The 27,117-nt window shown below is 39.0% G+C and overlaps 1 protein-coding gene across 1 annotated transcript; it reads left to right on the top strand.

Annotated features, from left to right (window-relative positions):
- The first annotated feature begins 22,617 nt into the window (after positions 1-22,617).
- LOC148032887 (uncharacterized) lies at positions 22,618-23,590 on the top strand. Its single transcript, XM_087684198.1, has 2 exons — positions 22,618-22,673; positions 22,808-23,590. Exons 1-2 carry the CDS (start codon positions 22,660-22,662, stop codon positions 23,508-23,510), a joined length of 717 nt encoding a protein of 238 aa, XP_087540324.1. The 5' UTR covers positions 22,618-22,659; the 3' UTR covers positions 23,511-23,590.
- Positions 23,591-27,117: the final 3,527 nt, after the last annotated feature.

The raw sequence follows: 27,117 nt of genomic DNA, 5'->3' as shown, positions 1-27,117 counted from the left end.
AAAAATCGTACATGTTTACCTCGAGGGATTCATTGTATCCATATCCTCTATATCATGTGTGTTCAAGACCTATTTATGAATACCTATATCTATGAAATTTTCCTAAATAAAACACAACCATTTTCTATTCAATTTATAAGTAACCCCTTTATATGGTATCTTTCTTTGTGTTAAAAAAAATGTAAAAATGGTATTCACTATTATAAAGCATGTTTATAAATGCTATTGATAGAAGGGTCAATTGTCCATAAGCTTAGAGAGGACCCAGATCTCAAGCACACAAATATAGAATGCTACATGAATTCTTAGGCGATATTCCCTCAATACTCAATCATATGCATGTTGGATTAATGTCATGCATGGTAATTGCATATTTGCTAGATAACTTACATAATTGTGCTCTACCCAAGAAGATATCATGCTAAACTTTCGAGTTTGGGGAGAATAATCTAAGAGTAGGCATCATTGATTAGGGTTTCATATAGAAGAAAACTGGAATTTAAATGGTTATCTTGTCAAGTTTTCTAGAATTTGAATGCTTTTGAAAGCTTACAATTGTTTTGATTTAGTTTTAGTTCAAAGTTATGCTTGACATTATTTTAGTTTGTGTTTGAATTGGATAATATGAAGTTAGCTTTTTTGCTTGAACATTGCCTCCATGTTTATGAGTTTTGATTGTAAGCTATGAAAAATAAATAAATGTGAGAAAAGTAAAATTTAGAAATCACATATAGCTACTTGTAATTTGGTGTTCTTCGCATTTAGGCACTATAACAGAAACGAGGCATAGATGCGCATGTTAGACACGCAAAGCCCGGCGTGTCTATCATTGCGTCTATATGTACGTGTAAAAGTGCATGTAAATAGACATGAATTTTGCGTCTATATATCCGCGCAAATAGACGCCAATATAGACACACCAACAGACGTGCAATTATTTAACCACCTAAAATTGGAATTAATATAATTAAAAAACTAAAGTTAATAATTATTTAACCACCTGAAATTGATTCTTGAGCATGCACTTGTGCGCATGATAAAAACCATAGAATTAAGAATACACATTGAATCATTGAATTAAAAAAATAGAGTTAATAATTACTTTTTCATTGCTCTCTAATGAATGGCAGTTCCTCCAGTTGTGACAAGCCTGATATAAGTAATTAGTGGCAAGCAACAGAAACCTTATAATTAGTAGCAAGCATTGCAATATGTATCTCGTAATTTCTCTACTTGAAGATGATAAAAAATACTTTTTTTTATTATGGAAAATTCAATTTAGCTTTAAACTTGACTATTGATTCTTGAGTATGCACGTGTGCGCATGATAAAAACCATAGAATTAATAATACACATTGAATCATTAAGCAAATTAAGTATGTTACAGTGAATGATCCATCTCATCTTCAATGAGATCAGCCCTTGCTAAACTATCTACTTCTAGGTCTATGTTACCAAGAGGTAATGAAACAAATAAGTCTATCCCACTATCAGATGTGTTGATATATTGCTCAATAACTTCATCAATATCATCGACAATCACATTATTGTCTTCTTCTGCGTTTCCTTGAACATCCTCACGAGGTTCATCTTGTACTATATCATGCATATAATCCATTATGATGTGATCATGCACATCATCATTAATTGTTGGATTGTCATCTGCTATCTCCATCTCGATAATATTACCATATATTGGTTTTGAACGATTAGATATAGGGATGACATACCACCATCGGTTATTGTTTACCATTGGATTATACACAACTTGTATTTGAAAAACAAAAGCAAGAAACTTAAATACTTATTATATTATGTATATGTATCACATGTATATATATTAAAAAATTAGCCTTTGCATATATACCTGCTCGCAAAGTTGAGATAGTACTAATGTGTCATTCTTGTTTTGGTGAAATTTTGTAGAGTCAATGATTACAAAACCACTTGGATGATGTTTGATTGTGCAATGCTCACCATTTGTTATCACTTCTTTAAACCACTTCACATCTAGTACATATATAAAGAATCGTCTGAAGTCAAGCTTCAGAATATCTTGGATCAAGCCAGAATAACCTTCCATGGTACCATTGGCATCCTCGAAGTGAGCAAGGACACCACAATCTTGGGTATTTCTCTTTTCATCTATACGTTGAGTTCAAAGAGAGAGAGAGAGAGAGAGAGAGAGAGAGAAGAAAAATATAGAAGAAGGAAAGGAGAATAGGAGGAGGAGAAAATAGATAAATGAGAAAAAAAGGGGAGGAGAAGAAAATACAGGAGATAAGAACAAGAAAGAGGATAAGAGAAACATGATACAAGAAGCAAGAGGGGAGTAAAAGAGGCAGCAAGAAGAGAAGGGATAGAGGCCACGTAAGGAGTAAAGCTAGCTAGAAGAGTCCATCATCACATTGACAACCACCGCGAAGGGAGTACTACTTCCAACTTGAAAACTTTGTATGCCCTCTCATCTATAACATCCACTAATGGCTCCTTTCATCTCTACAAGATCTTTGTCTCGATTTTAGGTTTCTAATTACACTCTTCAAGACCAAATAAACTTGGAAGGCTAGTGAGCAAGAGACCCATATTCACGATGGGCCCGAACAGTTGATGCTTTGGAGTATGAAGCATGGGGACTGCAAATGGAGCCATGAGCACGGAAATGTGCAATCTCTTGCAACACAATCCAAGGATCCTTTTGTAGATTAACATTCATTGAATACAAGGTCTAGAAACCTAATCAAAGATATTTTAATTTGTAAACAAAAATTTTATAGTTTGGCAAATAAGAAAGTTCAATTTTGATAAGAAAGGAACATTGGAATGAACTAGAAAATATTAGTTTAGATGGTAAATTTTGGAAATAAGAATAGTTGCATGTAATTAAAGTGCATCGAATAGATTCACACCTAAAATTGAAAAAGTTCAACCAGGATAGGAAATAATGTAAAATTAAGAAAACAACTCAAGGGTAGCCACATGTAAGCAAAGTTCATGAAATAAATCAATATTAAATTCAAAAAGATCATTTAGAAAATCCACGACAAATTGTTAGAAGGAATATCAATTATATTTCTAGGTAGCTACAAGTCATGTAGACATAGCGAAAAGTGATTAAGGTAATTAAAATTAATTCGTTAACTTGGTTATTAAGTTAGGTTAATTGAGTAGAAGATATACTCTTGATAGAATTAATCACACCTATTTTAAGTAGAAAGTATTTAAATTTTATACCTACTCGTTAAGAACCTAGGATAAATAGAATAAAACTCATTAAAAACTATAATACAAACACATATGTAAATTGAGAAGAAGGGGTAGAAGAGGCATATGTGTAGTGCCCAAAAAATTGTGAAATGTGGTCCATGTATCCCTCTTGATACCAATGAAGTGTAAAATTTAAAGTTGAAGGAATCAAATCTCTTTCTCATGTAGCTTGGTTTTTAGTATCTAAATCCCTATTTTCAACCTATACAACAACTCAAAATCCACGGAAAAAAGTCACATGCTTTTAAAAAATCAAAGGAAAAATAGAAATTGAATCCTAGGCAGCAAGAGTTTAGTTTTTATTGGTATCCAAAGCAACAAGACATCAACTATCCTAATGCCAGGAGGAATATTCCACACTGGATTCCATGAGATCACGGTGAATTCTATGAGAACACGGTGGATTCTATGAGGTTTTGTGGTGGATTCCGTAAAATTACTATATTTATTTGTCGGGGCTCGTACACAAGGTTGATTCCTTGTGCGAGAAGTTGATGGGGACACCTATCGTTTTCGGGCATCATGTTAATTTAATGTGCACGTGGGTGACTCCACAGTGGGTGATTCCACAAAATACATATTTAAATTAATGGATGTTTATGAGTTTAGAGTACACTCATATTAAAGTAAGGTTAGGACGGAGTTCCAACCTATTTATTTATTTTGTAGCTTAAGACTGTTAGGTACTCACTTTTCTCAGTTCAATTTTATTATTTTCTAACAATTGTGAATGCTTTAGTTGATGTGTAGAGCAAGCGGCAGTGGCATTGGGAAGCACTGGGCAATAGTGTGTATTCAAATTACCTAGAAGAAATTATCATTTCTAATGGGCACATGTCTTATTATTAAAGGCATGGTGCAAATATTTATTTAGCCACGATTATTTATTGAAATACTTGATAAATATTTATTATTTTGTATGCGTATGGGCACACGATTTAAATATTTCATTATTGGACATTGTATTTGGGCACAGTCCGACTCTTGGGCCGCCCAACCACTTTATTCTTTATTTGGACAAAAGCAAACACAAAAGCTAAAGCATGCTTATTTGTAAAATTGTGCTATTTTGAGCTTTGAGATGAATAAATTTATAAATACATGCCTTGTGGAGCGCTCACACAAGGCATGGGGGGAGATTGAACCTAATTGGTCTTTCTGCCTCATGTTGTGCAAGTCTATTCTCTTGATTTTTCACCTTAAACTAGAGTTCTTTGTTGTTGGGGACCTTCCGACGCTTGCTACGTATGCATACAATATCGGATTGCGCACTAGTGGTATCAGAGCGAAGTTGAGATCAAGGGCTTCCATTGGCCTACCATCTCACGCAAAGGCGAAGCTCTTGGAACGAATGGGCTCTGTAGTCAATCTCGCGACAATTGGTCAATACCACCATATTCATGGCAAGGAAGAACCCCCCGTTGTATTGATGGATCGCAAAGGACCTCTCTCAGGAAGCAGAGGACCACTTGGGAAGTTCCTTTATCCAAACATTTTTTCTTAGAAAGCAAAAACTTTTATTAGTGAATTGAAGATAATAAAGCTTGATAAGCTTTATAATAAATCTTAATCCCTTAAAATCCAGCATCTACGGTGGCAGTATGTTTTCAACGGTGTTAAATCTGTCAATGACGTCCTGTCATCTTGATTCATTTCATTAAAATTCTTAAGCTTTTTAATAAAGCTTAAGACTCTAAGCTTTTTAAAGCTTCAAAGTCAATCTTAAAATTTCTCTCTAGTGGGTGTCACATGGAGTTCTTCTACAAATCAAACCCGAACCAGTTTTATAACTCCCTACAAACCCTTGTTCACACCCGTGATGTGATAGAGATAATTTCCAGCAAACAAATTGCTATACACAGTCTACACAAGCAAAGTATTCATTGAAGAAGGATTTTATCAATTTTCATACCTGCAAAAAAGAGAAAGATCGCAAAAAAACCATTTAAAAAAAGAAACAAGCCTTGTAAACCTGACTTTGAGCTACGCTCATCTCGCTAACAAGATTTCAAGTGTGTGAGGTTGTTTGCAGTTTTGCAGGATGACCGATCAAAATATGAAAGAATTTATGGACAAAGGTGATTTACCAGAACCAATGGTGGAGCAAAAACTGGATCTATTTATGATACAACTTCAAGAGGAACGAACAGCACATCAAACTTTGCAAGCTCAATTGGCAACTCTTCAATGGTTTACTCTCGAAAAAGATGGACTGCAACCCAAAGATGTTATATGACGTACGATCGATGCGACACTCGAAACATGATATCTGATAAATATCCTCTATAGTGGACCCCTCTTTAGACTCGTCGCTGGATGATGTCTCACTACCAGATGGATCATCTATTGTTTCTAATTCAGTAGAGGATAAAGAAGCTCTCTCACTCTGAGAAGACTCAGGGTAAGCATCGACTATTACTCAATTAGCACCTAGCAAGACTCGATAGCTAGGACGTCCTGCAAATCTTATCACCCTAAAATCCAAGAAGCATTCTACACTTGCAACTGTAACATGGACTTTAGTAACGCAACCTTATGGTTGCCTTAGACTATCATCAACCATTCTGAGAAGGGTGGAGCTGTCTTTTTGGATGCCTAGACCCAACCTCTCCATCAACTCTGAACTCATGATATTAACGGAGGACCCAGTGTCTACAATAGCATGCTCCACTAATATCCCATCCACGTATGTTGGAAGCCTAGGTCAATTCTTTTCAGCATGATCAAACCAATCTTCCCCTACTCATGCTATGCCCAAAGGTTCTACAATATACCCAATACGCAGGATCTTCTTGAATTCCTTGCGTACTCCTGGAGATAATTTAATCAACTGCAAGAGGTTTACATCTGGTTTCACTTCACAAAGAGAAATTGCTAAATCAAAATCATGATAGGTAGCCAAAGCTCTCTTTTCTCACCAAACCATTCTTTCTTTTGGTCTCGATACCGGCCTTGGTGCTTCTTTCTTGGCACTTCCTCATCCTTCTTAGGATCGACTTTTTTGTCAACAGGCCTTAGAGGTCCACCTTCCATGCCAGGATTCAAAACTTGCGTCCCCTTATCCCCTTGCTTAGGGTTTTCCTCAACTGGTTTTGCATTATCTTTGTCATCATAATCAATATTTGCTAGTGAATCCATAAACTGATTCCAGTAACGTGGAATCAGTTGAAAAGACACTCTCTCAAACTCCTCAAGTAGGGTCATGGCAATTCGATGATACATACAAAGGATGGGATTCTACACTGTGTATGTCCCATCTAGCTGATTCAAGATCAATTGGAAATCCCCTTTTACTACCAACTGCCGAATACCACCTTGCTTTGCAATATGCAGTCCCATTATCAAGGCTTTATACTCTGCCATGTTGTTATTGAATCCTACCCCAAGATAAGTAGCTAACTTCATCGTAACTCTACGTCGGGGATCTCAGATTACTACTCCAACATTCCCTTTCTTATTAGGGCCCCTGGATGCTCCGTCAAAATATAATGTGTATGTTCACAATGGGTTTACAAAGCCTGCCATCACGAACTCCTCTATTTGTAATTATGATAGTCAAAATTTAATATGTTTAGAGGGTGAACTAACGGCTCCATCCCCCCTTCTTCATTAAACTCAACAGGGATACTTGTCAACACTCGTAACCAGTGATGGCAGAAGACTTTGATCTCCCACACAAAGGTTCTGTCTTCTCGCTCAATCACTTTGTATCCTTTACTCCACCAGATAAGTTCTGATGGTATCTCTGCTCCAGATATGGGTGCTCCAAATAAGAAATTAACTGCCCCATCAACCATCTTTAAGCTCTTTTATAGGTCTCAAATCAGCCCCAGCATGGACCTGCAATGCATTTCTCTGTATTAGCATACTTAGAAATAATAAGTTTTAATCTTATTAAGATTAAGCTTATTTTTAAATTCTAATCCCTGCAAATCAGCTAGTAGAGCCGTAGACCTATTTTTCCCTATCTTAACAATCTTGTAGGGGCCATCCCATCTAGGTTCCAGCTTCCCTAAAAATAGCTCCCTACTACATGCATCATAGTACATAACTAATTTCCCTCTTTTAAAGCTATACTTCTTTGCTTTAAGGTCATGCAAATGCTTCATCCGACGTTTAGCTACCTCCTGGTGTAATAAGCTCTGTAATTTCAGCTCATCCAGGTGGGCTATGTTCGTGAAACGTTCAAAGAGTTCATCCTCATCTCCCAAAGAGTGGTTAATTGCAAACCGTATGGTTGGCAACTCGATTTCAAGGGGTAACACACACTCTTCCCCATAAACTAATTTAAATGGAGTATGGCCGGTAGCTCGCTTGAACGTTGTATTGTACGCCCATACTGCCACATACAACTTCCTGTCCCAGTCTCGTTTCTTCTCAGAGACTATTTTAGACAAGATACCCACAAGCTGCTTATTAGTACTTTCGACTTTCCTGTTGGCTTGTGGATTATAAGGGGTTGTTTTGCTATGCTTGATTTGCCAAGCTTCAGTCAGGCTTTTGATCACTTTATTCAAAAAGTGGGTTCCACGGTTCGACGCTAGTTCCTTTGGTGGACTAAAACGGCAAATAATCTGCTCTAAAAGGAAACTTGCAGTCTCTTTTGCATTGTCATGCCTCGTCGCCCAAGCTTCTGACCATTTTGTAAAATAATCAGTTGCTACTATAATGTACCTCTTTTGGGTAGTAGACGACGGGGTGATAGGACCCACAAAGTCAATGCCACACTTCTCAAATGGAAGGATAGCCATGATAGGCGTAAGTGGGCGTTTCCTATTCTCTCTGCTATCATGTCTTTGACATGTATCACATCTCTTAATATACTCAAAGGAATCTTGAAAAATGGACGGCCACCAATATCCATCTCTTAAAGCTTTCTGTGCCATCAATCGTCCAGCGAAGTGCCCTCCACACGTAGAGTCATCGCACTCTTCCAAGATGAAAGGAACCTCGTCAGGCATCACACATCGGCTATAGATATCATCAACACCCTTCCAATATAATGTTCCTACAATCAAGGAAAACTTCAAAGCCTATTGTCTGATTTTCCTCTTTTCAGATTTTGGTAAACCAGCTCCAATCTCTCTCGTTGATAGATAATGCGTGATAGTAGCATACCAAGATGGGATAGAAGCTGTATCAATTTTAAACATTTCTTCAATATCACTTTCTTTAGCCAAAGTCTCTTTTGGCTCCTCGAAATCCACAAGGCATTCCACAATCCCCTGCAACCTCGGTGGCTTACTCTTAATCTCATAATCGAACTCCTGCAAAGTGATTAACCACTTTGCTAGACGATCAAGCGGTTGTAGCTTGTTCATAAGAAATCTAAGCCCTTCTGCCTTTGTATAGAAAACTACCTTCTCATAGAGGATGTAGTGCTTGAATTTCTTAGTCGCAAAGGCCATCGCAAGGCACAACTTCTCCATATAGGTGTAGTTAATATTGAGATAGCATCTCAAAAGCTTAAAGAGGCCAGAATTCGCAACAAAGACCAATTTGATAGTAGGCACAGATTGGGACCTAAAGAGATAGAGGAGGGAGATTGGATATAGGTCTATGACAATAGTCTTGACAATCACTATAATGCTATCCACAAGGTTTCAAGACAATGGTTTGGGCCTTTTTTGGTGCGGCACATGTGGTGCATGGCTGTCGTCACCTCATGCAGTGTCCATGACAATGCTACATATTCCTTGGTAGAGCTTGATGGTACGGCTTTGCAGATTTTCATTGCAAGGAAAATAATCAAATTATTCAAGAGAAGAGATGATGCACCCTATGCAGTTGAAGAGTTGGAAGATGAGATTTATGATAGACTTGAGCTAAGAGATGATGAACATGAAGATATGGATATTGGAGATGTTTCTACTGAGGATGAAGAGATCACATTGACCGTTGAGCTTGGTGGTGATGAGGATGGGTAGCTTTGGCCCACCTGGAGGATGTGCAAGTTTGGAGGGGGCAGATGTCATGATGCTGCGCATGGAGTTTTTCGCCAAGAATTTGAACACATTAGTTAGCATCAATAGGAACTTATTTTCCATAATGTGTTTCTTTTTGTTTGCATTTGCATGATGCACGAGCACATGTAGTTAGGATAGGCACAATTTCTTCAATGCATTCATAATTTTTTTGTGTGGAAGCATCATTTGATTGATTGCATTGCATGGATTTTAATTTGCAAAGTGCATGAATGATTGGGCACAAAATTATCTTCTAAAGCATATTCTTGATAGGGCACATTGCATGGAGAAATAAGTTCATATCAAGGTATCCATTTTGAAGACTCAAGGATCCAAGGAAAACATTAGCTTCGCTTTGGACTTTCCCCATGCAATTTTCATATGTAGTAGCCTACAAAAGCTATAAGGGCACATGAGAATTTTTTGGAGCCAACATTGAAAGAGTTCGGGCATAAGTTAAAAACTATTTTTGAAGAGAAAGTTGACTTATTCACAGATCAAGTTGGGCCTTTGCCCCCAGAAGATTTGTTTACCTTTGTGCTTATATTAAGAGGTAATAAAACTTCAAATAGAGGAAGACAAAGATGGAACAAGCACAGGTTAGGAGCTACATGCTGTCCTCCTCTTCATTATTCTTCAACCATTCCTCCAACAGTCCACACACACTAAAATGGTATCCTCAAAAGATAGATACCCCAAACTTAAGGACACTTTACATACAACCACATGATAAGGCTTAGACTATGCCTTATTTCTCAACGCTCCCCCTCAAGCTCAGAATGAGCTTGCAAAGGTAATACTCCAAGTGCACTCCTGAAGTATTCAAACTTATCTTTACCTAATGCTTTGGTAAAGATATCAGCAACTTGGTCATTTGTTTTCACATGGACCAAGTCAATCTCTCCATCAATGAATTTTTCTCTAATGAAATGATAGTGCACTTCTATGTGTTTTGTTCTTGCATGGTAGACTGGGTTCTTTGCCAACATAATGCTACTAACATTGTCACAATACATAATGACTCCACCATCAATCTCTATGCCCATGTCATATAAGATCAATCTCAGCCATGTCTGCTCACATGCTACCAATGCAATGCCTCTATACTCTGCTTCAGTGCTTGATAAAGCAATTGTAGGTTGCTTCTTATTGCTCCAGCTTACCATGGCTGATCCAAATGAGAATGCATAGCCACTAGTAGATCTTCTATCCATAGAGCTACCTACCCAGTCTGCATCTGAGTATCCAAACAATGTAGGCTTGATTCCTTTTTCATAAAACAGCCCAAATCCAGCTGTCTTCTTCACATATCTAAGAACTCTTCTCACTACATCCAAATGTGATTTGCATGGTTTCTGCATAATTTGACTTATCAATCCAACAGCGTAACTCAAGTGTGGTCTTGTAATGGTCAAGTAGATAAGACTACCAACGATCTTTCTGAACATAGTAACATCCTCAACATAAGATCCATCATCCATCAACTTAGCATTTTGATCTAATGGTGTATCAACCGGTTTGCATCCTATCATGCCATATTTTACCAACATCTCCAATGCATATTGCCTTTGTATCAGCCATATACCATGAGGTGTGTCAATAACCTCAATACCCAAGAAGTATCTCAACAAACCAAGGTCCTTTATATCAAACTCTTTATGTAATCCATGCTTGATTTCAGTAATCTCCTTCTCAAGTGTACCTGTAATAATGAGATCATCAACATAGATGACCACAACAACCATTCCATCTTCTGTATGCCTCACATAAAGTGAATAATCAGCTTTGCTCTGCTAAAATCCCATACTGCATAAGAATTTGTTGATTCTATCACACCATGCTCTTGGTGCTTGCTTCAACCCATACAAAGCCTTCTTCAACCTGCATACATAATGTGGGTATTTTGGATCCACATAGCCCTCTGGTTGATCCATGTACACTTCCTCTTCTAAGTTGCCATTCAAAAATGCATTTTTCACATGCATTTGATAAAGCCTCCAACCATAGATAGAAGCCAAAGCAATTACCGATCTCACTGTCGTCATTGTAACTACTGGACTGCATGTTTTTTCATAGTCCAAACCATAAGTTTGTGCATATCCTTTTGTAATTAGCCTCAAACAGCACAGAAAATGTACTCATAAGAAATTATCAATGAATGTGATATAGAATCTACGCTTTCCGCTCATGGAAACATTCTGACATGGGTCCCAAATATCTGAGTGTATTATTTCCAAAGGATAGCTGCTTATTCTCCCCCTCTTTGGAAATGGAAATCTGGACTGCATGCCAAATTGACAAGCCTCACATACATGATCAAAATTCACATATCCTGAATGCGGTAGAGCACGGACTATCTATTTTGATTGCATTTGCTTCAATCTTTGCAAATTAAAATGACCAATCTGTCTATGCCGTAATTCCACATCCTTATCTTGCCCATGTCCTCTCTCAACATACATAGAGTTTTGAATCACTGGAGTCCCTTTATCCAAAGCAAACTCTCCCTTTCTTTCTACCATGAGCAATCACCCTGCCAGTTCTCCCATTATGGAACTCTTCAATGAAACATCCAAACTTATTGAATCTCACCTACAATCCTTGATCTATCATTTGACCAACCGATGCTAGGTTCTTAGTTATTGTGGGCACATAAAGTACATCACCAAGCTTGTTCTCAATCCCATCTTTAGTAACAAGTGGCACACTACCAATATGAGTAATTTTTTGTAAAGTATCATCACCAATGGCAACATATTCATCATTCTGCATTTTCTCCTTGCTATCAAGACACTCAGCATGATGAGTCATGTGGTTTGTAGCTCCTAAATCCAAAAACCAGTCATTCTCACGAAGAGGATGAGTCATGCTCCCAAGCACATGCTCCATAGCAAATAGGTGGCCTCTAGGCAATCCACCTCTAGGTCCATACCCTGTACCACCATAAGTGCCTGTATAGTGGCCATATTGGGTCCTTCCACGACCCCTAGACATGTCATTCTGTTTTTGATAACAATCCCTCTCAAAGTGACAAAACTGCCCACAATAATGACAAGTGCCATCTCTTTGTGAAGAAGGACTAGACTGCATCCTCTACCTCTAGGGAAAGATCTCCCCCTGCCTCTATGCATGAAGTCACCACGACCAAAGTTACCTCTTCCACGAGCAAAACCATAATTACTACGACCAAGTGAAGAGCCTATAGCTCTAGATGAGCTGCCACGACCTCTCTGGTGATAGAAAACACTATCTCCACCTGCATTTTTGCCATTGCTAGATGCATTCAATCCCAACTTGATTTCTTCTGTAATAAGTAGCAATCCAATAAGCTTCTCAAAGTCAGGCATAGAGCCTCCCCTAATGGAAATAGAGGTATCCAAAGATTTGAAAGCTGGTCCAAGCCCATTTAGTGTCACTGACACTAAACCATCATCATCAACAGGTGCATGAATGGATGCAAGGTCTTCTGAAATTTGCTTGATCTTTGCCACATAGTCACTGATACTGCGATTGCCTCTCCATGCACCATGTAATCTCTACCTAAGTTGTATCTTACGAGCCTCTGTACATGTTCCATACATTTTTTCTATGATTTCCCATGCCTCCTTACAAGTACTTGCCTTTTTTATATGAGGAATCAATGTTTCTGAAATACATATGGAGATCCAATGTAAAACCTTCATGTTCTTCCTAGTCCAATCCTTGCACACTTTCTTTTGCTCTTCAGTTGGATGTTCGGGAACTTCTAGACATTCATCATCACCTGTTATGAGGTCCCATAGACCTCTACCCATCAAAAAATTCTCCATCCTGTAAGACCAAACACGATAGTTGTCTTTGGTCAATTTGTCTCCCATGATCTGAGTGATCTATGCCATGTCAAACATTATGAGTGCTGCAAATTCAGAAGAAAACAACAATACATTCTATCCAGAAATGGTATTCAGCAATATGATTGTCATACATGTGTCCGAAAACTGTCATATACATCCATCCATGATGCCAACATGTCATACATTCAGTTCCCAGCAAGAAAAATCCAAATCGGATTCCACATGATGTCTATATGACCCAAAATGCATCAAAACATGGGTCTAAAGTTGACCACTTTTCCTGTAACTTTTATGCAATTTTTTTTTGCCAAACTAAAAGTGCTTGTCAAGCTGAAGTTGCAAAAGATTTCCCAAAATTTTCTGAGCAAAAAATCAACCTCCAAATAGCTAATTCAACACTGCAAGACACTAATGCAACACAACTTTCCCTTGAGCAAACAGAACCCTGTATAATGCTGGAAACACCCAAGAACATTGAAGGCCCTTCCATAGCCCGGTTGTTAAGGTCTACCACCAGTTTACTTCTGATTGCAGAATGCCTTTCTAATGAGCATCCATGATTTTGCACACATAACCAGCTTTTGCCACTTGGAACAACTAACCAGCCAGCTTGCAGCTTCAGCCATAGCTCAACATTGAGCATATATGTATGTTGCTGCAGACCTGTTTTACCATCTGACGTTTCTTCCAAAATGCCTGAAAGAACATGACAATAATATGAAAGTAGGGTGGTTTCCTTATACACCATTTCCATCTTCAGAAATATATCGGACTTTACCATCACGTTCGGAGCTTCTTAAAGCTATGCTTTCAGTTGATCTCATAGGATTCCACACTTATGATTATGCTAGACACTTTGTGAGCGCCTACACCGGTATTCTTGGCCTGGACGGCTATCTCTCCACCATAGCAGGATTCTTCTTCATCGATTGGTAGCAAGGAACACAGCTATGGTTACCAACCTAGCCTCCTTTGTGGCCTTGCTACGACCTGCCCTGCATTGCTCCCTATCATCATCGTTGTCGTCTTGTAGCTCCACAAGCCTCTGTTTCTTGAGCCACAGGCAATCCAAGAGCACCGCAGTCCTGCACAGTCGGTCCTCTCTGCGCGTCAGGGGTGGACTAGATGGTGACTCCCCTTCGACAACCCACAAATAGTCTGTAGTCCAAAGGCCTAGGCATATTGATACATTGAGAGAGGCACTAGAGTCTGCAGCTGCGCCGTTGCAGACTATGAGTGATTATGTGCTACATAATGCACATTGTCCTGTCGTTATTGTTAGGCCATCTGAGGCACTTCAAAAAACATCATTCAAATCATCTGAGAGGTCCATAAAGATTGTGATGGCAGTTGATGACTCTAAGGAGGCTTTCCATGCATTCCTCTGGTCCTTACAGAATTTTTGTACTGAGCTAGACAAAGTAGTTATTTACCATGTGCACCATTCTACAGCCCCCTCCATTATAGCTGTAGGAGTAGGTGCATTTGAGATGGAAGAGATCTACTTGCCTCTTGATACAATTGATGAAATGGAAGTACAGGCTCTGATACCATAATAAAACTTCAAATAGAGGAAGACAAAGATGGAACAAGCACAGGTCAGGAGCTACATGTTGTCCTCCTCTTCATTATTCTTCAACCATTCCTCCAACAGTCCACACACACTAAAATGGTATCCTCAAAAGATAGATATCCCAAACTTAAGGACACTTTACATACAACCACGTGATAAGGCTTAGACTATGCCTTATTTCTCAACAAGAGGGACCTACAGCTTTGTTGGCACTTTTTTGATATTGATCATTTCATGGATTAGGTTTGACAAAGTGAACTTGCATGTCCCAATGTAGTGTTTCTATCTCCAGTGCTTGACAAAGTCCTAAACCCACCAGGATCTGATTATCCAAATTATGATTGGATCCAAGTTACAGTGCAAAGTGCACATGTTTTGTTTAGCTTTCTTGTATTGCCATTTTGCCTCAACTTACTCCTACTGTCGAGCTTTGCAAGTAGAGTAGCACCAATAATGTTTTTGTATTTACAAAACCTAGTTGAAACTTTGGTTCAAGCATCACATGCACTATTTATTGCATTTATATCAGTCCAAGGTGATTCAAAAGAAGCTAACGACTCTATGGAACATGGTAGAGACTCTATGAAGGAGGAGCTTGTAGCCAGGTATGCTGAGAGAACATTGGAAAATTTCTCCAAGAAATTGAGCTTTGATCTCCTCGTTTCCAGAGTTGGTGTACCATTTGCCTAAAGGAACCCTAGTATCAGTGTATTGTATCAATTGTCTTACAAAGAAAGGTTTTGCCTCACATACTAAAAGAATTAGCAAGACTGATCCTTGGGCTGCCTAGTCCATATAAAATAGATGCTCTCAAGGAGGCATTTGATGTGATGATAGGTAGTGATTATCTGAGTCGTAAACATATTATTGTACCATGGTTGCAATCTCTTTCATATCTTTTGAAGAAAGAAAACAAGCTATCAAAAAATATGCACGTAGTGTCGCTGCAAAAACATCAACAAGATTGTGCAATATACCTAAATATCAGTTGTCTTGCAAAGAAAGGTTTTGCCTCACATAATTAAACAGATGTTCTCAAGGAGGCATTTGATGTGACGGCTGGTAGTGATGATCAGACTCGTAAATATATTATTGTACCTTGGTTGCAATCTCTTTCGTATCTTTTGAAGAAAGACAACAAGTTCCCAAAAAAGATGCATGTAGTGTCGCTGCAGAAACATCAACAAGATGGTGCAATAAACCTAGATATCACTAGTGGCTTTAGATCAAGAAACTGTAGGGTGTTAACATATGGCCACTATGGCATAATAGCTCTGTGAAGAAAGGGGCTAGGAATGCCTATTGTGGTAATTCCCATGTTGGAGGGTGAGTTCATGAAGAGAGTGAGGTGGCAGCAACATGAAAGTGAAGCACATTAAGTGTGACATACTTGCTTCAGCAATACTATTTGAGAATGGGAAGAACGTATGGCTACTTGACAAGCATTCTTGAGGAGGAAAAAAAGATTTGCCGAAAGTCACTTGAGGTCATGAAGGTGGGCAATCACAAGTTACTGCCATTGATCGGTAAGCTTTGGAGAGGCAGCTTTCACAAAACTTAGAAAGCAAGGACTAGTGCCAATAAAGGAGCCAACAACGAGCTCTATGAAATTGACATAGCCATCCTAGAATCGTAGCATGGAGGAAGGGTGGAATTGAAATTGTTGGACCAAATTAAGCTGACGATTGGCTTTGCAAAAGCTGGTGCAATTTTGACATCTAAGTATTACAAGAAATGTATTCTTTCCATAGAAGAGGAGAAGAAGGAAAAAGTAGTTCGCCTGATCATCAGAACGTGGCATTGATTTATTCTAGTCAAAGATTTTTGCCTTGAGGAAAAGCTAAGGATTTAAACGCCTTAGGCTTTTATAGAGTTAAAATCACAACATGTGAAGATGGAAGAAGAAAACCTATACAATGGGGACATTATGAGAGCTTTAGGCCAACAAAAACATTTGTGTGTAAGGCTAGAGGTTGAGCTTGAATCCCTCACCTTCTTCGAAGAGTGTCATCAAATTTTGGAGAGAAGGTTTGAGCACGAGCTTTAAGCCCTTCGCCTACATCGAAGTTTCCATCATCGCGAGTTGCTATGAAGAATTGCTTGAGTTGGTTGGCTTGAGTTGGAACTTAAAGCTTCTTGCCTACTTTTAAAGACCATCAACAAATTTCACAAAGCAGCTTTTGAGTCGAGCTTGATGTTCATCGCCTTCCTTGAATATCTTTTCACAAATCATGACATTCCACCTTCTTCTCTTCTCTCTCAATTCAAGATTTCGACTTTGTCTTTCCCAAACCTCTCGTGATTAAATCCGAAATTTTTTTGAGTATCTTTCCTATATCTTAATTCGACTTTGTTTTCCCATTCGACTTGAAACTTAAGCTCATATACCATAACATGTTGGTTTCATTGTTCCGACATGAACCCTTAAATAAAAGCTCTAGGGTTTCCCCTATCCTATGCAATGCTAGGGTATAGCTCGGCAGTCACATTCTCTCCTCTCAATCGCAACACAACCATCACTTCCCCATGTGTCATTGTGCTTCTCTCTCACACACCATAGTTGCGCGCAATTGCCTAGGCCTCCTGCCCATTGCTCCCTCTCGCAATTGTCATCTAGACAACATTCCTACCATCTATCTCCCTAAGGCCGCCTTGCAAGCAACGTTTCTTTACCATCGCCCCCATCTTTCTCCCCTACTCCCGCTTCATCGTGGCCTTTGTCCCCTACTTCTCTCTCTATCACCTCCTCTCTTCTCACTCTCTTTCCTATTTACCATGCCCTGTCACAATTTTTGCCACCCCAGCCATCCCTATACCACCTCCTGCTCTCCTCCTCCAGATCACCTCATGTTCCCTCTTCTAGGCCACCATGCCTTGTCCATCCAGCCTACCACCATCTCCACCCATCTTCACCTCCACTACCACTAGTGACACCTTCTCCCATCCACCTCTTTCATACCACATGCTAGAGGCCACCTGCCCTCCAACCTCTCCCCATCACCCCCTCATACTGTCATCTCCTCTCTACCCCTTTTGCTGCTAAACAAAGGCACTTCACTTCTAGGCCACCCGCCTTGCAGCTTTTTCCACTCCCATTTTAGCCACCACATCAAGGGAGGAGCACACACACATCCCCACCTTTAAAAGCACTATAACACACACATACTCTCCACCACCCATATTAACACACATATACATGCACTATACACATGAAACCTCACACATGTCTATCTGTTTTGGCACTCAACAAAGTTGCTTCACTTTTATGCTACCTTGACTTACGGTGCACTGCCCTAGGCCACCTCTACCTCCCTTCCAAGCTAACAGTAACCTTTTTCCATCACCATTTTAGCCACCACATCAAGGGATGAGCATACACATCTCCCCTTTCCATCCCCCCTTTAGTAAAAGCACTATATAACACACACACACACACACCTCCCACCATTCACATTAATACACACATACACACATGAAACCTCACACCCCACCCCACTTGCACCACACCACCCCACACACACACAAATCCCACACCCACTACACGTACTCCATGTGCACAACATTGGACACACTTTTATTCCTTCAAGAGCATTGGCACACAAGAATCAAACGACTTTGTCTCACATAGTCTCTTGCATAGAAATACAAGCATTCATTTGTAGTGAGTGGCATGGCCTTCCTTCAATCCCATGAAGGATGTGCTTTGCACACTCTAGGATCCAAGTGAGTACTCATTCAATTCTCAATCGTCTACAACTTGCACATGCAAAAGAGAAGCATTGGCATGGCAAGAGAGAGTCTTGGGGGGCTCACCATATATATATTCTCTATATAACGTGCGTTCATGGCCTATTTATAAATATCCTAATCTGTGAATTTTTCTTGAATAAAATACAACCCTTTTCTATTCAATCTATAAGTAACCCCTTTATATGACACCCTTATGTATGTAAAAAATGTATAAAAATGGTGTTTTAAAAACCCCTTATTTTGAACTCACATTATATATACATATATTCATGAGTAACCCCCTCGAGGAGAGAGTGCTTCAAGAGAAGATGAGTAGAGCTTCAACCTTTTGGCCACTCACCTTCACTCTCTCACTCTCTTACTCTCAATCTTTCACTCTGACCCTTACTCTCTCACAATAGAAGTAGAGAGGCAAGTGCACAAAGTTTGCACACACATGAATAACTTGTTTTATTCATTCTTATCCTTTTTATACATGATTTCTAGGGTAAGGGTTTTCCCATCCCTCTTGGCCATCCAATCCACTTTAAGGCCTCAATTGGACATCTCTCATTGCATGCTTTTCCTATGGTGAGAACAAACTAGATCCTTTATGGTTTTTCCACATGATTCTATGCTATCATTATAAATTGCACATAATCATGCATGGCTTGTGGATTTACATGATTAATCAATATAGTTGTTGTAACTTTGGGCAAATCAAATATGCATGTGCTTCATGCATACTATATTTTAGATTATAATCCGAGGACTATTTTCAAAAATTTAGCTCTTTCTCATGCTTGCTTGCACATTGCATGCTATGTACTTCTTGCAGTTAACAATTGATGTTCAAAGGGGGTCAGCTTTGAAGGAAAAGGGAAGGATTTGGAAATGCGGCATGTTCTAAGTGTTGGTGGCTAGATGAGAGGACCTCATAACGTAAAAAGAATAGCTACTATGATGCATAATAATGGCAAAGATGATGAATCTGATTGGTGAGATACAAATAAACTCCTCTTTTCTTAGAACTTTGTTGGTGAAGATGTACAATAATAATTATGTGGATGTATGAGGTGTTGGTTGGTGATTTGTTAGAACTTCTTATGATGCTAAACGTACCTTTAACTAGTACTTGTGGCATTACGATAAAACTGTGGTGTCCTTTTTCCATGCATATATGTTTTTCTTTTGTGTTTCTTTATAGTGTATGGTCATCGAAATGATAAATTTGAAAACTAATGCATGTTTATGACTTCTCATTGTCAATATTGAAGAAATAGACACCTTGAAGGAGAACCTAGAAATGGAGATGGCATACCTAATAGAACTTTACCATGCCATTGGGTAAGGACAGAAAAGAGAAGAAAGATTGATAGAGGATATATTGTTCGAGAGAGGTTTGTGTTAATCCTTAAGGCAGCTTTATTCCTTTTCACCACAAGATGGCTCACGGACCTTTGTATTCTTTTTGGAGTCCTTACTAAGAATTATGCTCAAAGATATTGCAATCAAAACTCATCTATCATCTAAAGTTTATACCTGAGGGTTTTTTTAAACATAAGCATGTTGACTTCTCCTTGAGTCTTTAATCACATTGCTAGGCTTGTAAAGTGGAACCCAAATCAAACAAACTCTAGCACTAGGTCACTAGACCCACCAACACTCCTTAGTTCTATGACCATAGGTTTTTGTTGAGGGGTTTCTCCTAGCAAACGACCATGTGTCAATGTAAGAGGTTGGGAGGAAAAAGGTATGGCTATGATAGAAGGGGTGGGAGGGGGGAACAAGGAGAACCTGACATGTGCATAACTGATGTACAAAGAGAGAGGGAGAGTAACATCCAAGAAATCCTTAATGCAGCCGACTTGGTTAGCATTGACCATTGAATGCACCCTTCATGCATGAAAGGCAACGTGTGTGCATGTCTCGTGGCCTTGCAAAGAGAGAAAATTAAAATCTATGTTTGAGAAAAAGGAAAAGAGGTTTTGGAACAAACTTGTCAATTATAAGATAGTGTAGAGGTTCTGATGTTTCAAGATAATTTAATACCATATTGGGGAATATTGGAATTTCTCATAAGTTTGGGACACGTGGCCAAAGCTTTGGATTTGTCATAACTTGAATACTATAACTCCAAATCGAGCACTCTATAGCTCAATCGATTCCATTTTTCAAGTGCTTTTCAATGATAGGTCACATCATATGGTTTTGAGAAACTTATGGACATGTTATCCGAGTGCCACCTTTTTAGTATTCAGAAAATAGGAATTGGGAGATTCCCAAACTCACTAATATTGTGTTATTTAGAGGAGATGCATCTCATAGTAGGAGACAAGTCAGATAACAACCATCGTTTTTAACCTACCTTACAACATCATCTCCTCTTGAATAATTTCGATAGAGAAATTAGCTAATATCAACAAGAGTAACATCTCCAAAAGTAGAAAAGAGAATGTGTAAATCATTGTTTGTAGTGTTATGATAAATTGATGCAAATTTGGATTGGCTTTGAGAAATCAACATATTCTCTTTTGCATGTGTGAACATATATATATTCAATGACCCAGTCCTTCTAGTTTGCATTGGGAGCATATCAAGGCCTCCTTAGCCCTACCCTCCCCTCACATCACTCCAAATAGTAGGAAGAGAGTTCCTTTTAGGATAGATGAGTGCAAGCATATAAAGTATATTTTATGCTAATGGAAATACCCTTGCAAGGCCAGCTTTATGCACCATACTAGTGGACGTATGAGAGTGGATATGGAAACCAAATACCCTTACCTTGTGGGAAGGACTCTCAACTTTATAGCTCTTATAAGATATCGAACTACCTCATAATTGAGATTATAACCAAGTCTCCATACATTCTCTAATTGCCTTGACTAGCCACTATGATCAAGTCAAAGGGTCCTCAAACACCTTGTTAGTGGTACTTGCAACTGTAATACATGTGCTCTATTCATGCAAAAGAGTGTAACCATTTTTTTTTGTATGGTAAGTAATGTCAATGTACTAGTGGAATCTTATGCATGTTCAACGGAACAATCTAAGCATTCATCTTTCACAATATCCCAAAAAACAAAGAAAAGAAGTCACGGCATTGCTTTGCATTATGAACTTATTTTTGGGGGTAATAAAAAACTTAATGTCATTTTTTGCAATTGCACTAGAGTGGATGGGTGGTCCATTGGCTAGGTCTTTGCAAAAGCCACTCTTTGCAACATCAGTAAAGTGCATGGGTGGTCCTCCATGAGAGAGAAAGCCAAAAGTGACTTGAAAAGTATGAAGGTATGGAACTTTGCATGACATGTTTTGCATTTCACATGTCTTCATGCAAGAGGGCCTTGCTTATAGGGTCATTTTGTCTCAATTATGCGCTTCTAAACACCATCAATGACAAAAGGGGTTAAAGCAGGTGGGTTGTAACTCGGTCCTTTGGAGTTGGCAAGATCTATCTCTTACTAACACATCTCTTCATGCAAGAGCGCCTTGCTTATAGGGTCGTGTTGGCTCAATTACACGCTTCTAAACGCCATCAATGACAAAAGGGGTTAAAGCAGGTGGGTTGTAACTTGTTCCTTTGGAGTTGGCAAGATCTATCTCTTACTAACACAAACACATTCAACCACATGCTCGGCAAGGCTCACATCGGTACATGCCGTGCTGCTGGTCCATCCATGTATGTGATGCCTATATCTTGACCCCATGATGCCAAACTTTGTAATATTTCCCCCAAGAGCCTTGCAAGCTCTAAATTGAAGGTCTAAGTTGTACGATCAGTAGTTTGAGCTCGAAGTTGTACGAGCTGCCAAGGATTAAATCCCTCACAATAGACAGAGCTCGAAGTTGTACGAGCTGCCAAGGATTAAAGGCCTCACAATAGACAGAGAGAGAGAAAGAAAGAGAGAGAGAGAGAGATCAGAGAGAGGCGCCATGAACGTTGTACTACAGCAATTTCAATCACATGCTCAGCAAGGCTCGCATCAGGACAAGCAGCACGGCCGCAGCACGGCATGTACCGATGTGAGCCGTGTTGAGCATGTGATTGAAAAGGTCACCAATTTCAACCACATGCTCGGCAAGGCTCACATCGGTACATGCCGTGCTGCTAGTCCGTCCATGCATGTGATGCCTATCTCTTGACGACATGATCCCCCCCCCTCTCTCTCTCTATCTCTCTCTCTCTCTCTCTCTCTGTGTCTACCTTTAAAACGACAGCGCATCAGCCTCGCAACTCGCTGAATCCACCAATCCATAGCTCCGGCACGCCTTCGTAATTTTACGAGCCATGGCTTCTTCTAGGTATCGTACAGTGCGTGCGTTTTTGTGTGGGAGAGAGGCGTATAAGATATGCTAAACATTGATCCGCTTAGTCTCTTCTTTTTTCTGGCTTTCTTCCCCTGATCCCTTTTTCTTTGGTTGTGATATTCAAGCAGCAACTGCAAGACGAAGGCGATGATCATGCTCATGGTGGCGATGCTGCAGCTTTGCATGCTAGCAACCACCACCGCGGGATCGCCTGAAGCAGCACTCCAACGGTTTCCATGCCCGGAACTCCCCTTGGTCTACCCCTACTGGAGCATGTGCTTCTCGCCCGCTTTGTATTATTACGGCGAGGAGCTGTACGAGTTCATGTCCGTGGGCTCCGAGGGAGCCGGCAGCTATTTGGCTCCCGAGTGGGATGAGAGCAACTCCACCTACTATGTGCGCTTGTCCGACGAAGGTGCAAAGTATAGGTTCACCCACATTACCCGTGAACTCCGGCAGTTCGTATCGCAGGAGGACGATGTGCTGATCGAGAATGCGGACACTGGTAGGGCTCTGGCCTGGAGACAAGAAGGAGAAGGCGAGTATTTCCTCGTGGAAACAGATCCGGGGCTCGGGGCCACATTCCAGTTTTCTCAGCGCCGGGATGTGGCTCTGCCCTGCCCTCGCATTGCGGGTGCAGTCTGCCAAGCCTACGACATCCTCGTCTACCTGAAGTCCACTGGCTTGGCCGCCTACTCGGAGGAAGGGGCCATCTACTTCAAGCTGTCTAGCGAGGATCATCTCCCCTTCGTTCTCCGACGCAGCAACAGCACGTCCCCCATTCAATCGCAGCGCCGCCAGCAGGCGGGTATCAAGTCCGTGGTGGCGTAGCTGGTTGCTGCTGCATGCTGTTACGACTCTTACTAGTTCTGTTAGTAAGAGTAGTACTTCTTGTTAGTACTTCCTTCCTTCCCGCAGGTTCCCCCTCGACGTGCTTGGCAGCTATGTCACCCCATGACGTGCTTGGCAGCTTCTTGAGTGCGGCTTATCCACCATGCATCGCACATGAATCCCATCAATAAATAAATATAAGTAACTAAAAGTTGGATTTGCATAGATACCTTAATGTTGCTGCTGGCGTTTTCGAGCTCGTATCGCGCATGGATGCGTCTCTTAATTAATTATTCACGAAGCCAATCACATTCAAACCTTCCTTCGAGAATATTATTGCACTATTCTATTCCTTGCACTATAATTGGCATATGTGAGCGCCGAATTCCCCTTACCCACCATTGATCGATACTTTGACTAGATCGTGGAATTGTCCTTGAGTTCAAACATGTCATGACTCTTTACACTTGCTCCATGAGGGAGGACACCATAATAGAATGGAAGCAAAGATGCGAAAGGCAAACACACTTAAGCGGGGGTGTTAAAATTCACGGTCATACTACAAGGGATTAGGCTTATAGATGGCCTCACAAACTTTGAACTAAAGCAAAAAGCTATTGGCAATCTAACATTGTGCATATTCTCATGTCAAGAAACTTCGTCCCTTTATGTGTATATATAGAAAAGAACAGGTGCCACTTTAATCACGTTTTTGAACAAACAACCTTTTGTAATTTGCACGACCTTTAAACATCAATATATACACGCTTCTGTTGCAATTTTCACTTGCATTGTCAAGTAGGTAAATGTGCTTTGTCATGGGGAAAAACATAGGGAGCTATTGAATGTAGAACTCTTCTTGGAGCCATAATTGTGCAACCAACAACTTTTCTTTTTTCTTTGGCCCTTGTGTGCTTTGTTGGACATTGTTTATACGAATAGAATGGGAATCATGTGAGAAATTACATCCAAAAATATAACTTGATATAGCAAAATGTTAAAGGAAAATAGTTTTTAAAATGAAAATAATTGTTGTTTGCATTACAACTCAAAATGAGTTTGCATAGACCTTTAGAAGCCAAAGTTTAGCTTGCATACAAAAATAAAAGAATTCTAAGCTACCAAATCTTGGATTTGATTGTAAAGTAGAAGTTCTAATTAAATCTTGATAGGAGGCGTCCGCATCCCTATCATGTATACCTAAATGGTACACGTGCGACTTGCACCTCGAGAAGTGTAAGCTGTGAGAAGGATTCGGATCTCCTTGTGATGATGCATGCATGATACATGCTATAAGAACATTCTTTCGCTCCTTATTGTGTTTCTCTATCTTTTCTTTCAAGATATTGCTTAGACTTTAAGTAATATGGCATTGGCCACAATGTACGCAATTAGAATGTTCTCCATCTGCAAAAGACCTAGAAATAATACAACAAGACCTAAGAAATAAAAAATTAACAAGGTCATTTGCAAAAAAAAAAATAGATGATAGAAAAAAGACCATTGTTCACACTAACATGCTCTATTTGTAAAAAATCATTTGCAAAGATGCACAAAGACCTTTCAAAGAACCCTACACAAAATAAATTTAGAAAAAACTACATTACTACATGAAGGCCAAAAATCGTACATGTTTACCTCGAGGGATTCATTGTATCCATATCCTCTATATCATGTGTGTTCAAGACCTATTTATGAATACCTATATCTATGAAATTTTCCTAAATAAAACACAACCATTTTCTATTCAATTTATAAGTAACCCCTTTATATGGTATCTTTCTTTGTGTTAAAAAAAATGTAAAAATGGTATTCACTATTATAAAGCATGTTTATAAATGCTATTGATAGAAGGGTCAATTGTCCATAAGCTTAGAGAGGACCCAGATCTCAAGCACACAAATATAGAATGCTACATGAATTCTTAGGTGATATTCCCTCAATACTCAATCATATGCATGTTGGATTAATGTCATGCATGGTAATTCAATATTTGCTAGATAACTTACATAATTGTGCTCTACCCAAGAAGATATCATGCTAAACTTTCGAGTTTGGGGAGAATAATCTAAGAGTAGGCATCATTGATTAGGGTTTCATATAGAAGAAAACTGGAATTTAAATGGTTATCTTGTCAAGTTTTCTAGAATTTGAATGCTTTTGAAAGCTTACAATTGTTTTGATTTAGTTTTAGTTCAAAGTTATGCTTGACATTATTTTAGTTTGTGTTTGAATTGGATAATATGAAGTTAGCTTTCTTGCTTGAACATTGCCTCCATGTTTATGAGTTTTGATTGTAAGCTATGAAAAATAAATAAATGTGAGAAAAGTAAAATTTAGAAATCACATATAGCTACTTGTAATTTGGTGTTCTTCGCATTTAGGCACTATAACAGAAACGAGGCATAGACGCGCATGTTAGACACGCAAAGCCCGGCGCGTCTATCATTGCGTCTATATGTACGTGTAAAAGTGCATGTAAATAGACATGAATTTTGCATCTATATATCCGCGCAAATAGACGCCAATATAGACGCACCAACAGATGTGCAATTATTTAACCACCTAAAATTGGAATTAATATAATTAAAAAACTAAAGTTAATAATTATTTAACCACCTGAAATTGATTCTTGAGCATGCACGTGTGCGCATGATAAAAACCATAGAATTAAGAATACACATTGAATCATTGAATTAAAAAAATAGAGTTAATAATTACTTTTTCATTGCTCTCTAATGAATGGCAGTTCCTCCAGTTGTGACAAGCCTGATATAAGTAATTAGTGGCAAGCAACAGAAACCTTATAATTAGTAGCAAGCATTGCAATATGTATCTCGTAATTTCTCTACTTGAAGATGATAAAAAATACTTTTTTTTATTATGGAAAATTCAATTTAGCTTTAAACTTGACTATTGATTCTTGAGTATGCACGTGTGCGCATGATAAAAACCATAGAATTAAGAATACACATTGAATCATTAAGCAAATTAAGTATGTTACAGTGAATGATCCATCTCATCTTCAATGAGATCAGCCCTTGCTAAACTATCTACTTCTAGGTCTATGTTACCAAGAGGTAATGAAACAAATAAGTCTATCCCACTATCAGATGTGTTGATATATTGCTCAATAACTTCATCAATATCATCGACAATCACATTATTGTCTTCTTCTGTGTTTCCTTGATCATCCTCGCGAGGTTCATCTTATACTATATCATGCATATAATCCATTATGATGTGATCATGCACATCATCATTAATTGTTGGATTGTCATCTGCTATCTCCATCTCGGTAATATTACCATATATTGGTTTTGAACGATTAGATATAGGGATGACATACCACCATCGGTTATTGTTTACCATTGGATTATACACAACTTGTATTTGAAAAACAAAAGCAAGAAACTTAAATACTTAATATATTGTGTATATGTATCACATGTATATATATTAAAAAATTAGCCTTTGCATATATACCTGCTCGCAAAGTTGAGATAGTACTAATGTGTCATTCTTATTTTGGTGAAATTTTGTAGAGTCAATGATTACAAAACCACTTGGATGATGTCTGATTGTGCAATGCTCACCATTTGTTATC

The sequence above is a fragment of the Lygodium microphyllum genome, chromosome 8 (genome assembly GCF_053477565.2).
Source record: "Lygodium microphyllum isolate KBCC chromosome 8, Lygodium_microphyllum_v1.1.10, whole genome shotgun sequence".
In the NCBI taxonomy this organism is placed as follows: domain Eukaryota; kingdom Viridiplantae; phylum Streptophyta; class Polypodiopsida; order Schizaeales; family Lygodiaceae; genus Lygodium; species Lygodium microphyllum.
Note: the sequence above shows the minus strand (reverse complement) of the source record. Positions and strands in the feature narration are given on the sequence as shown.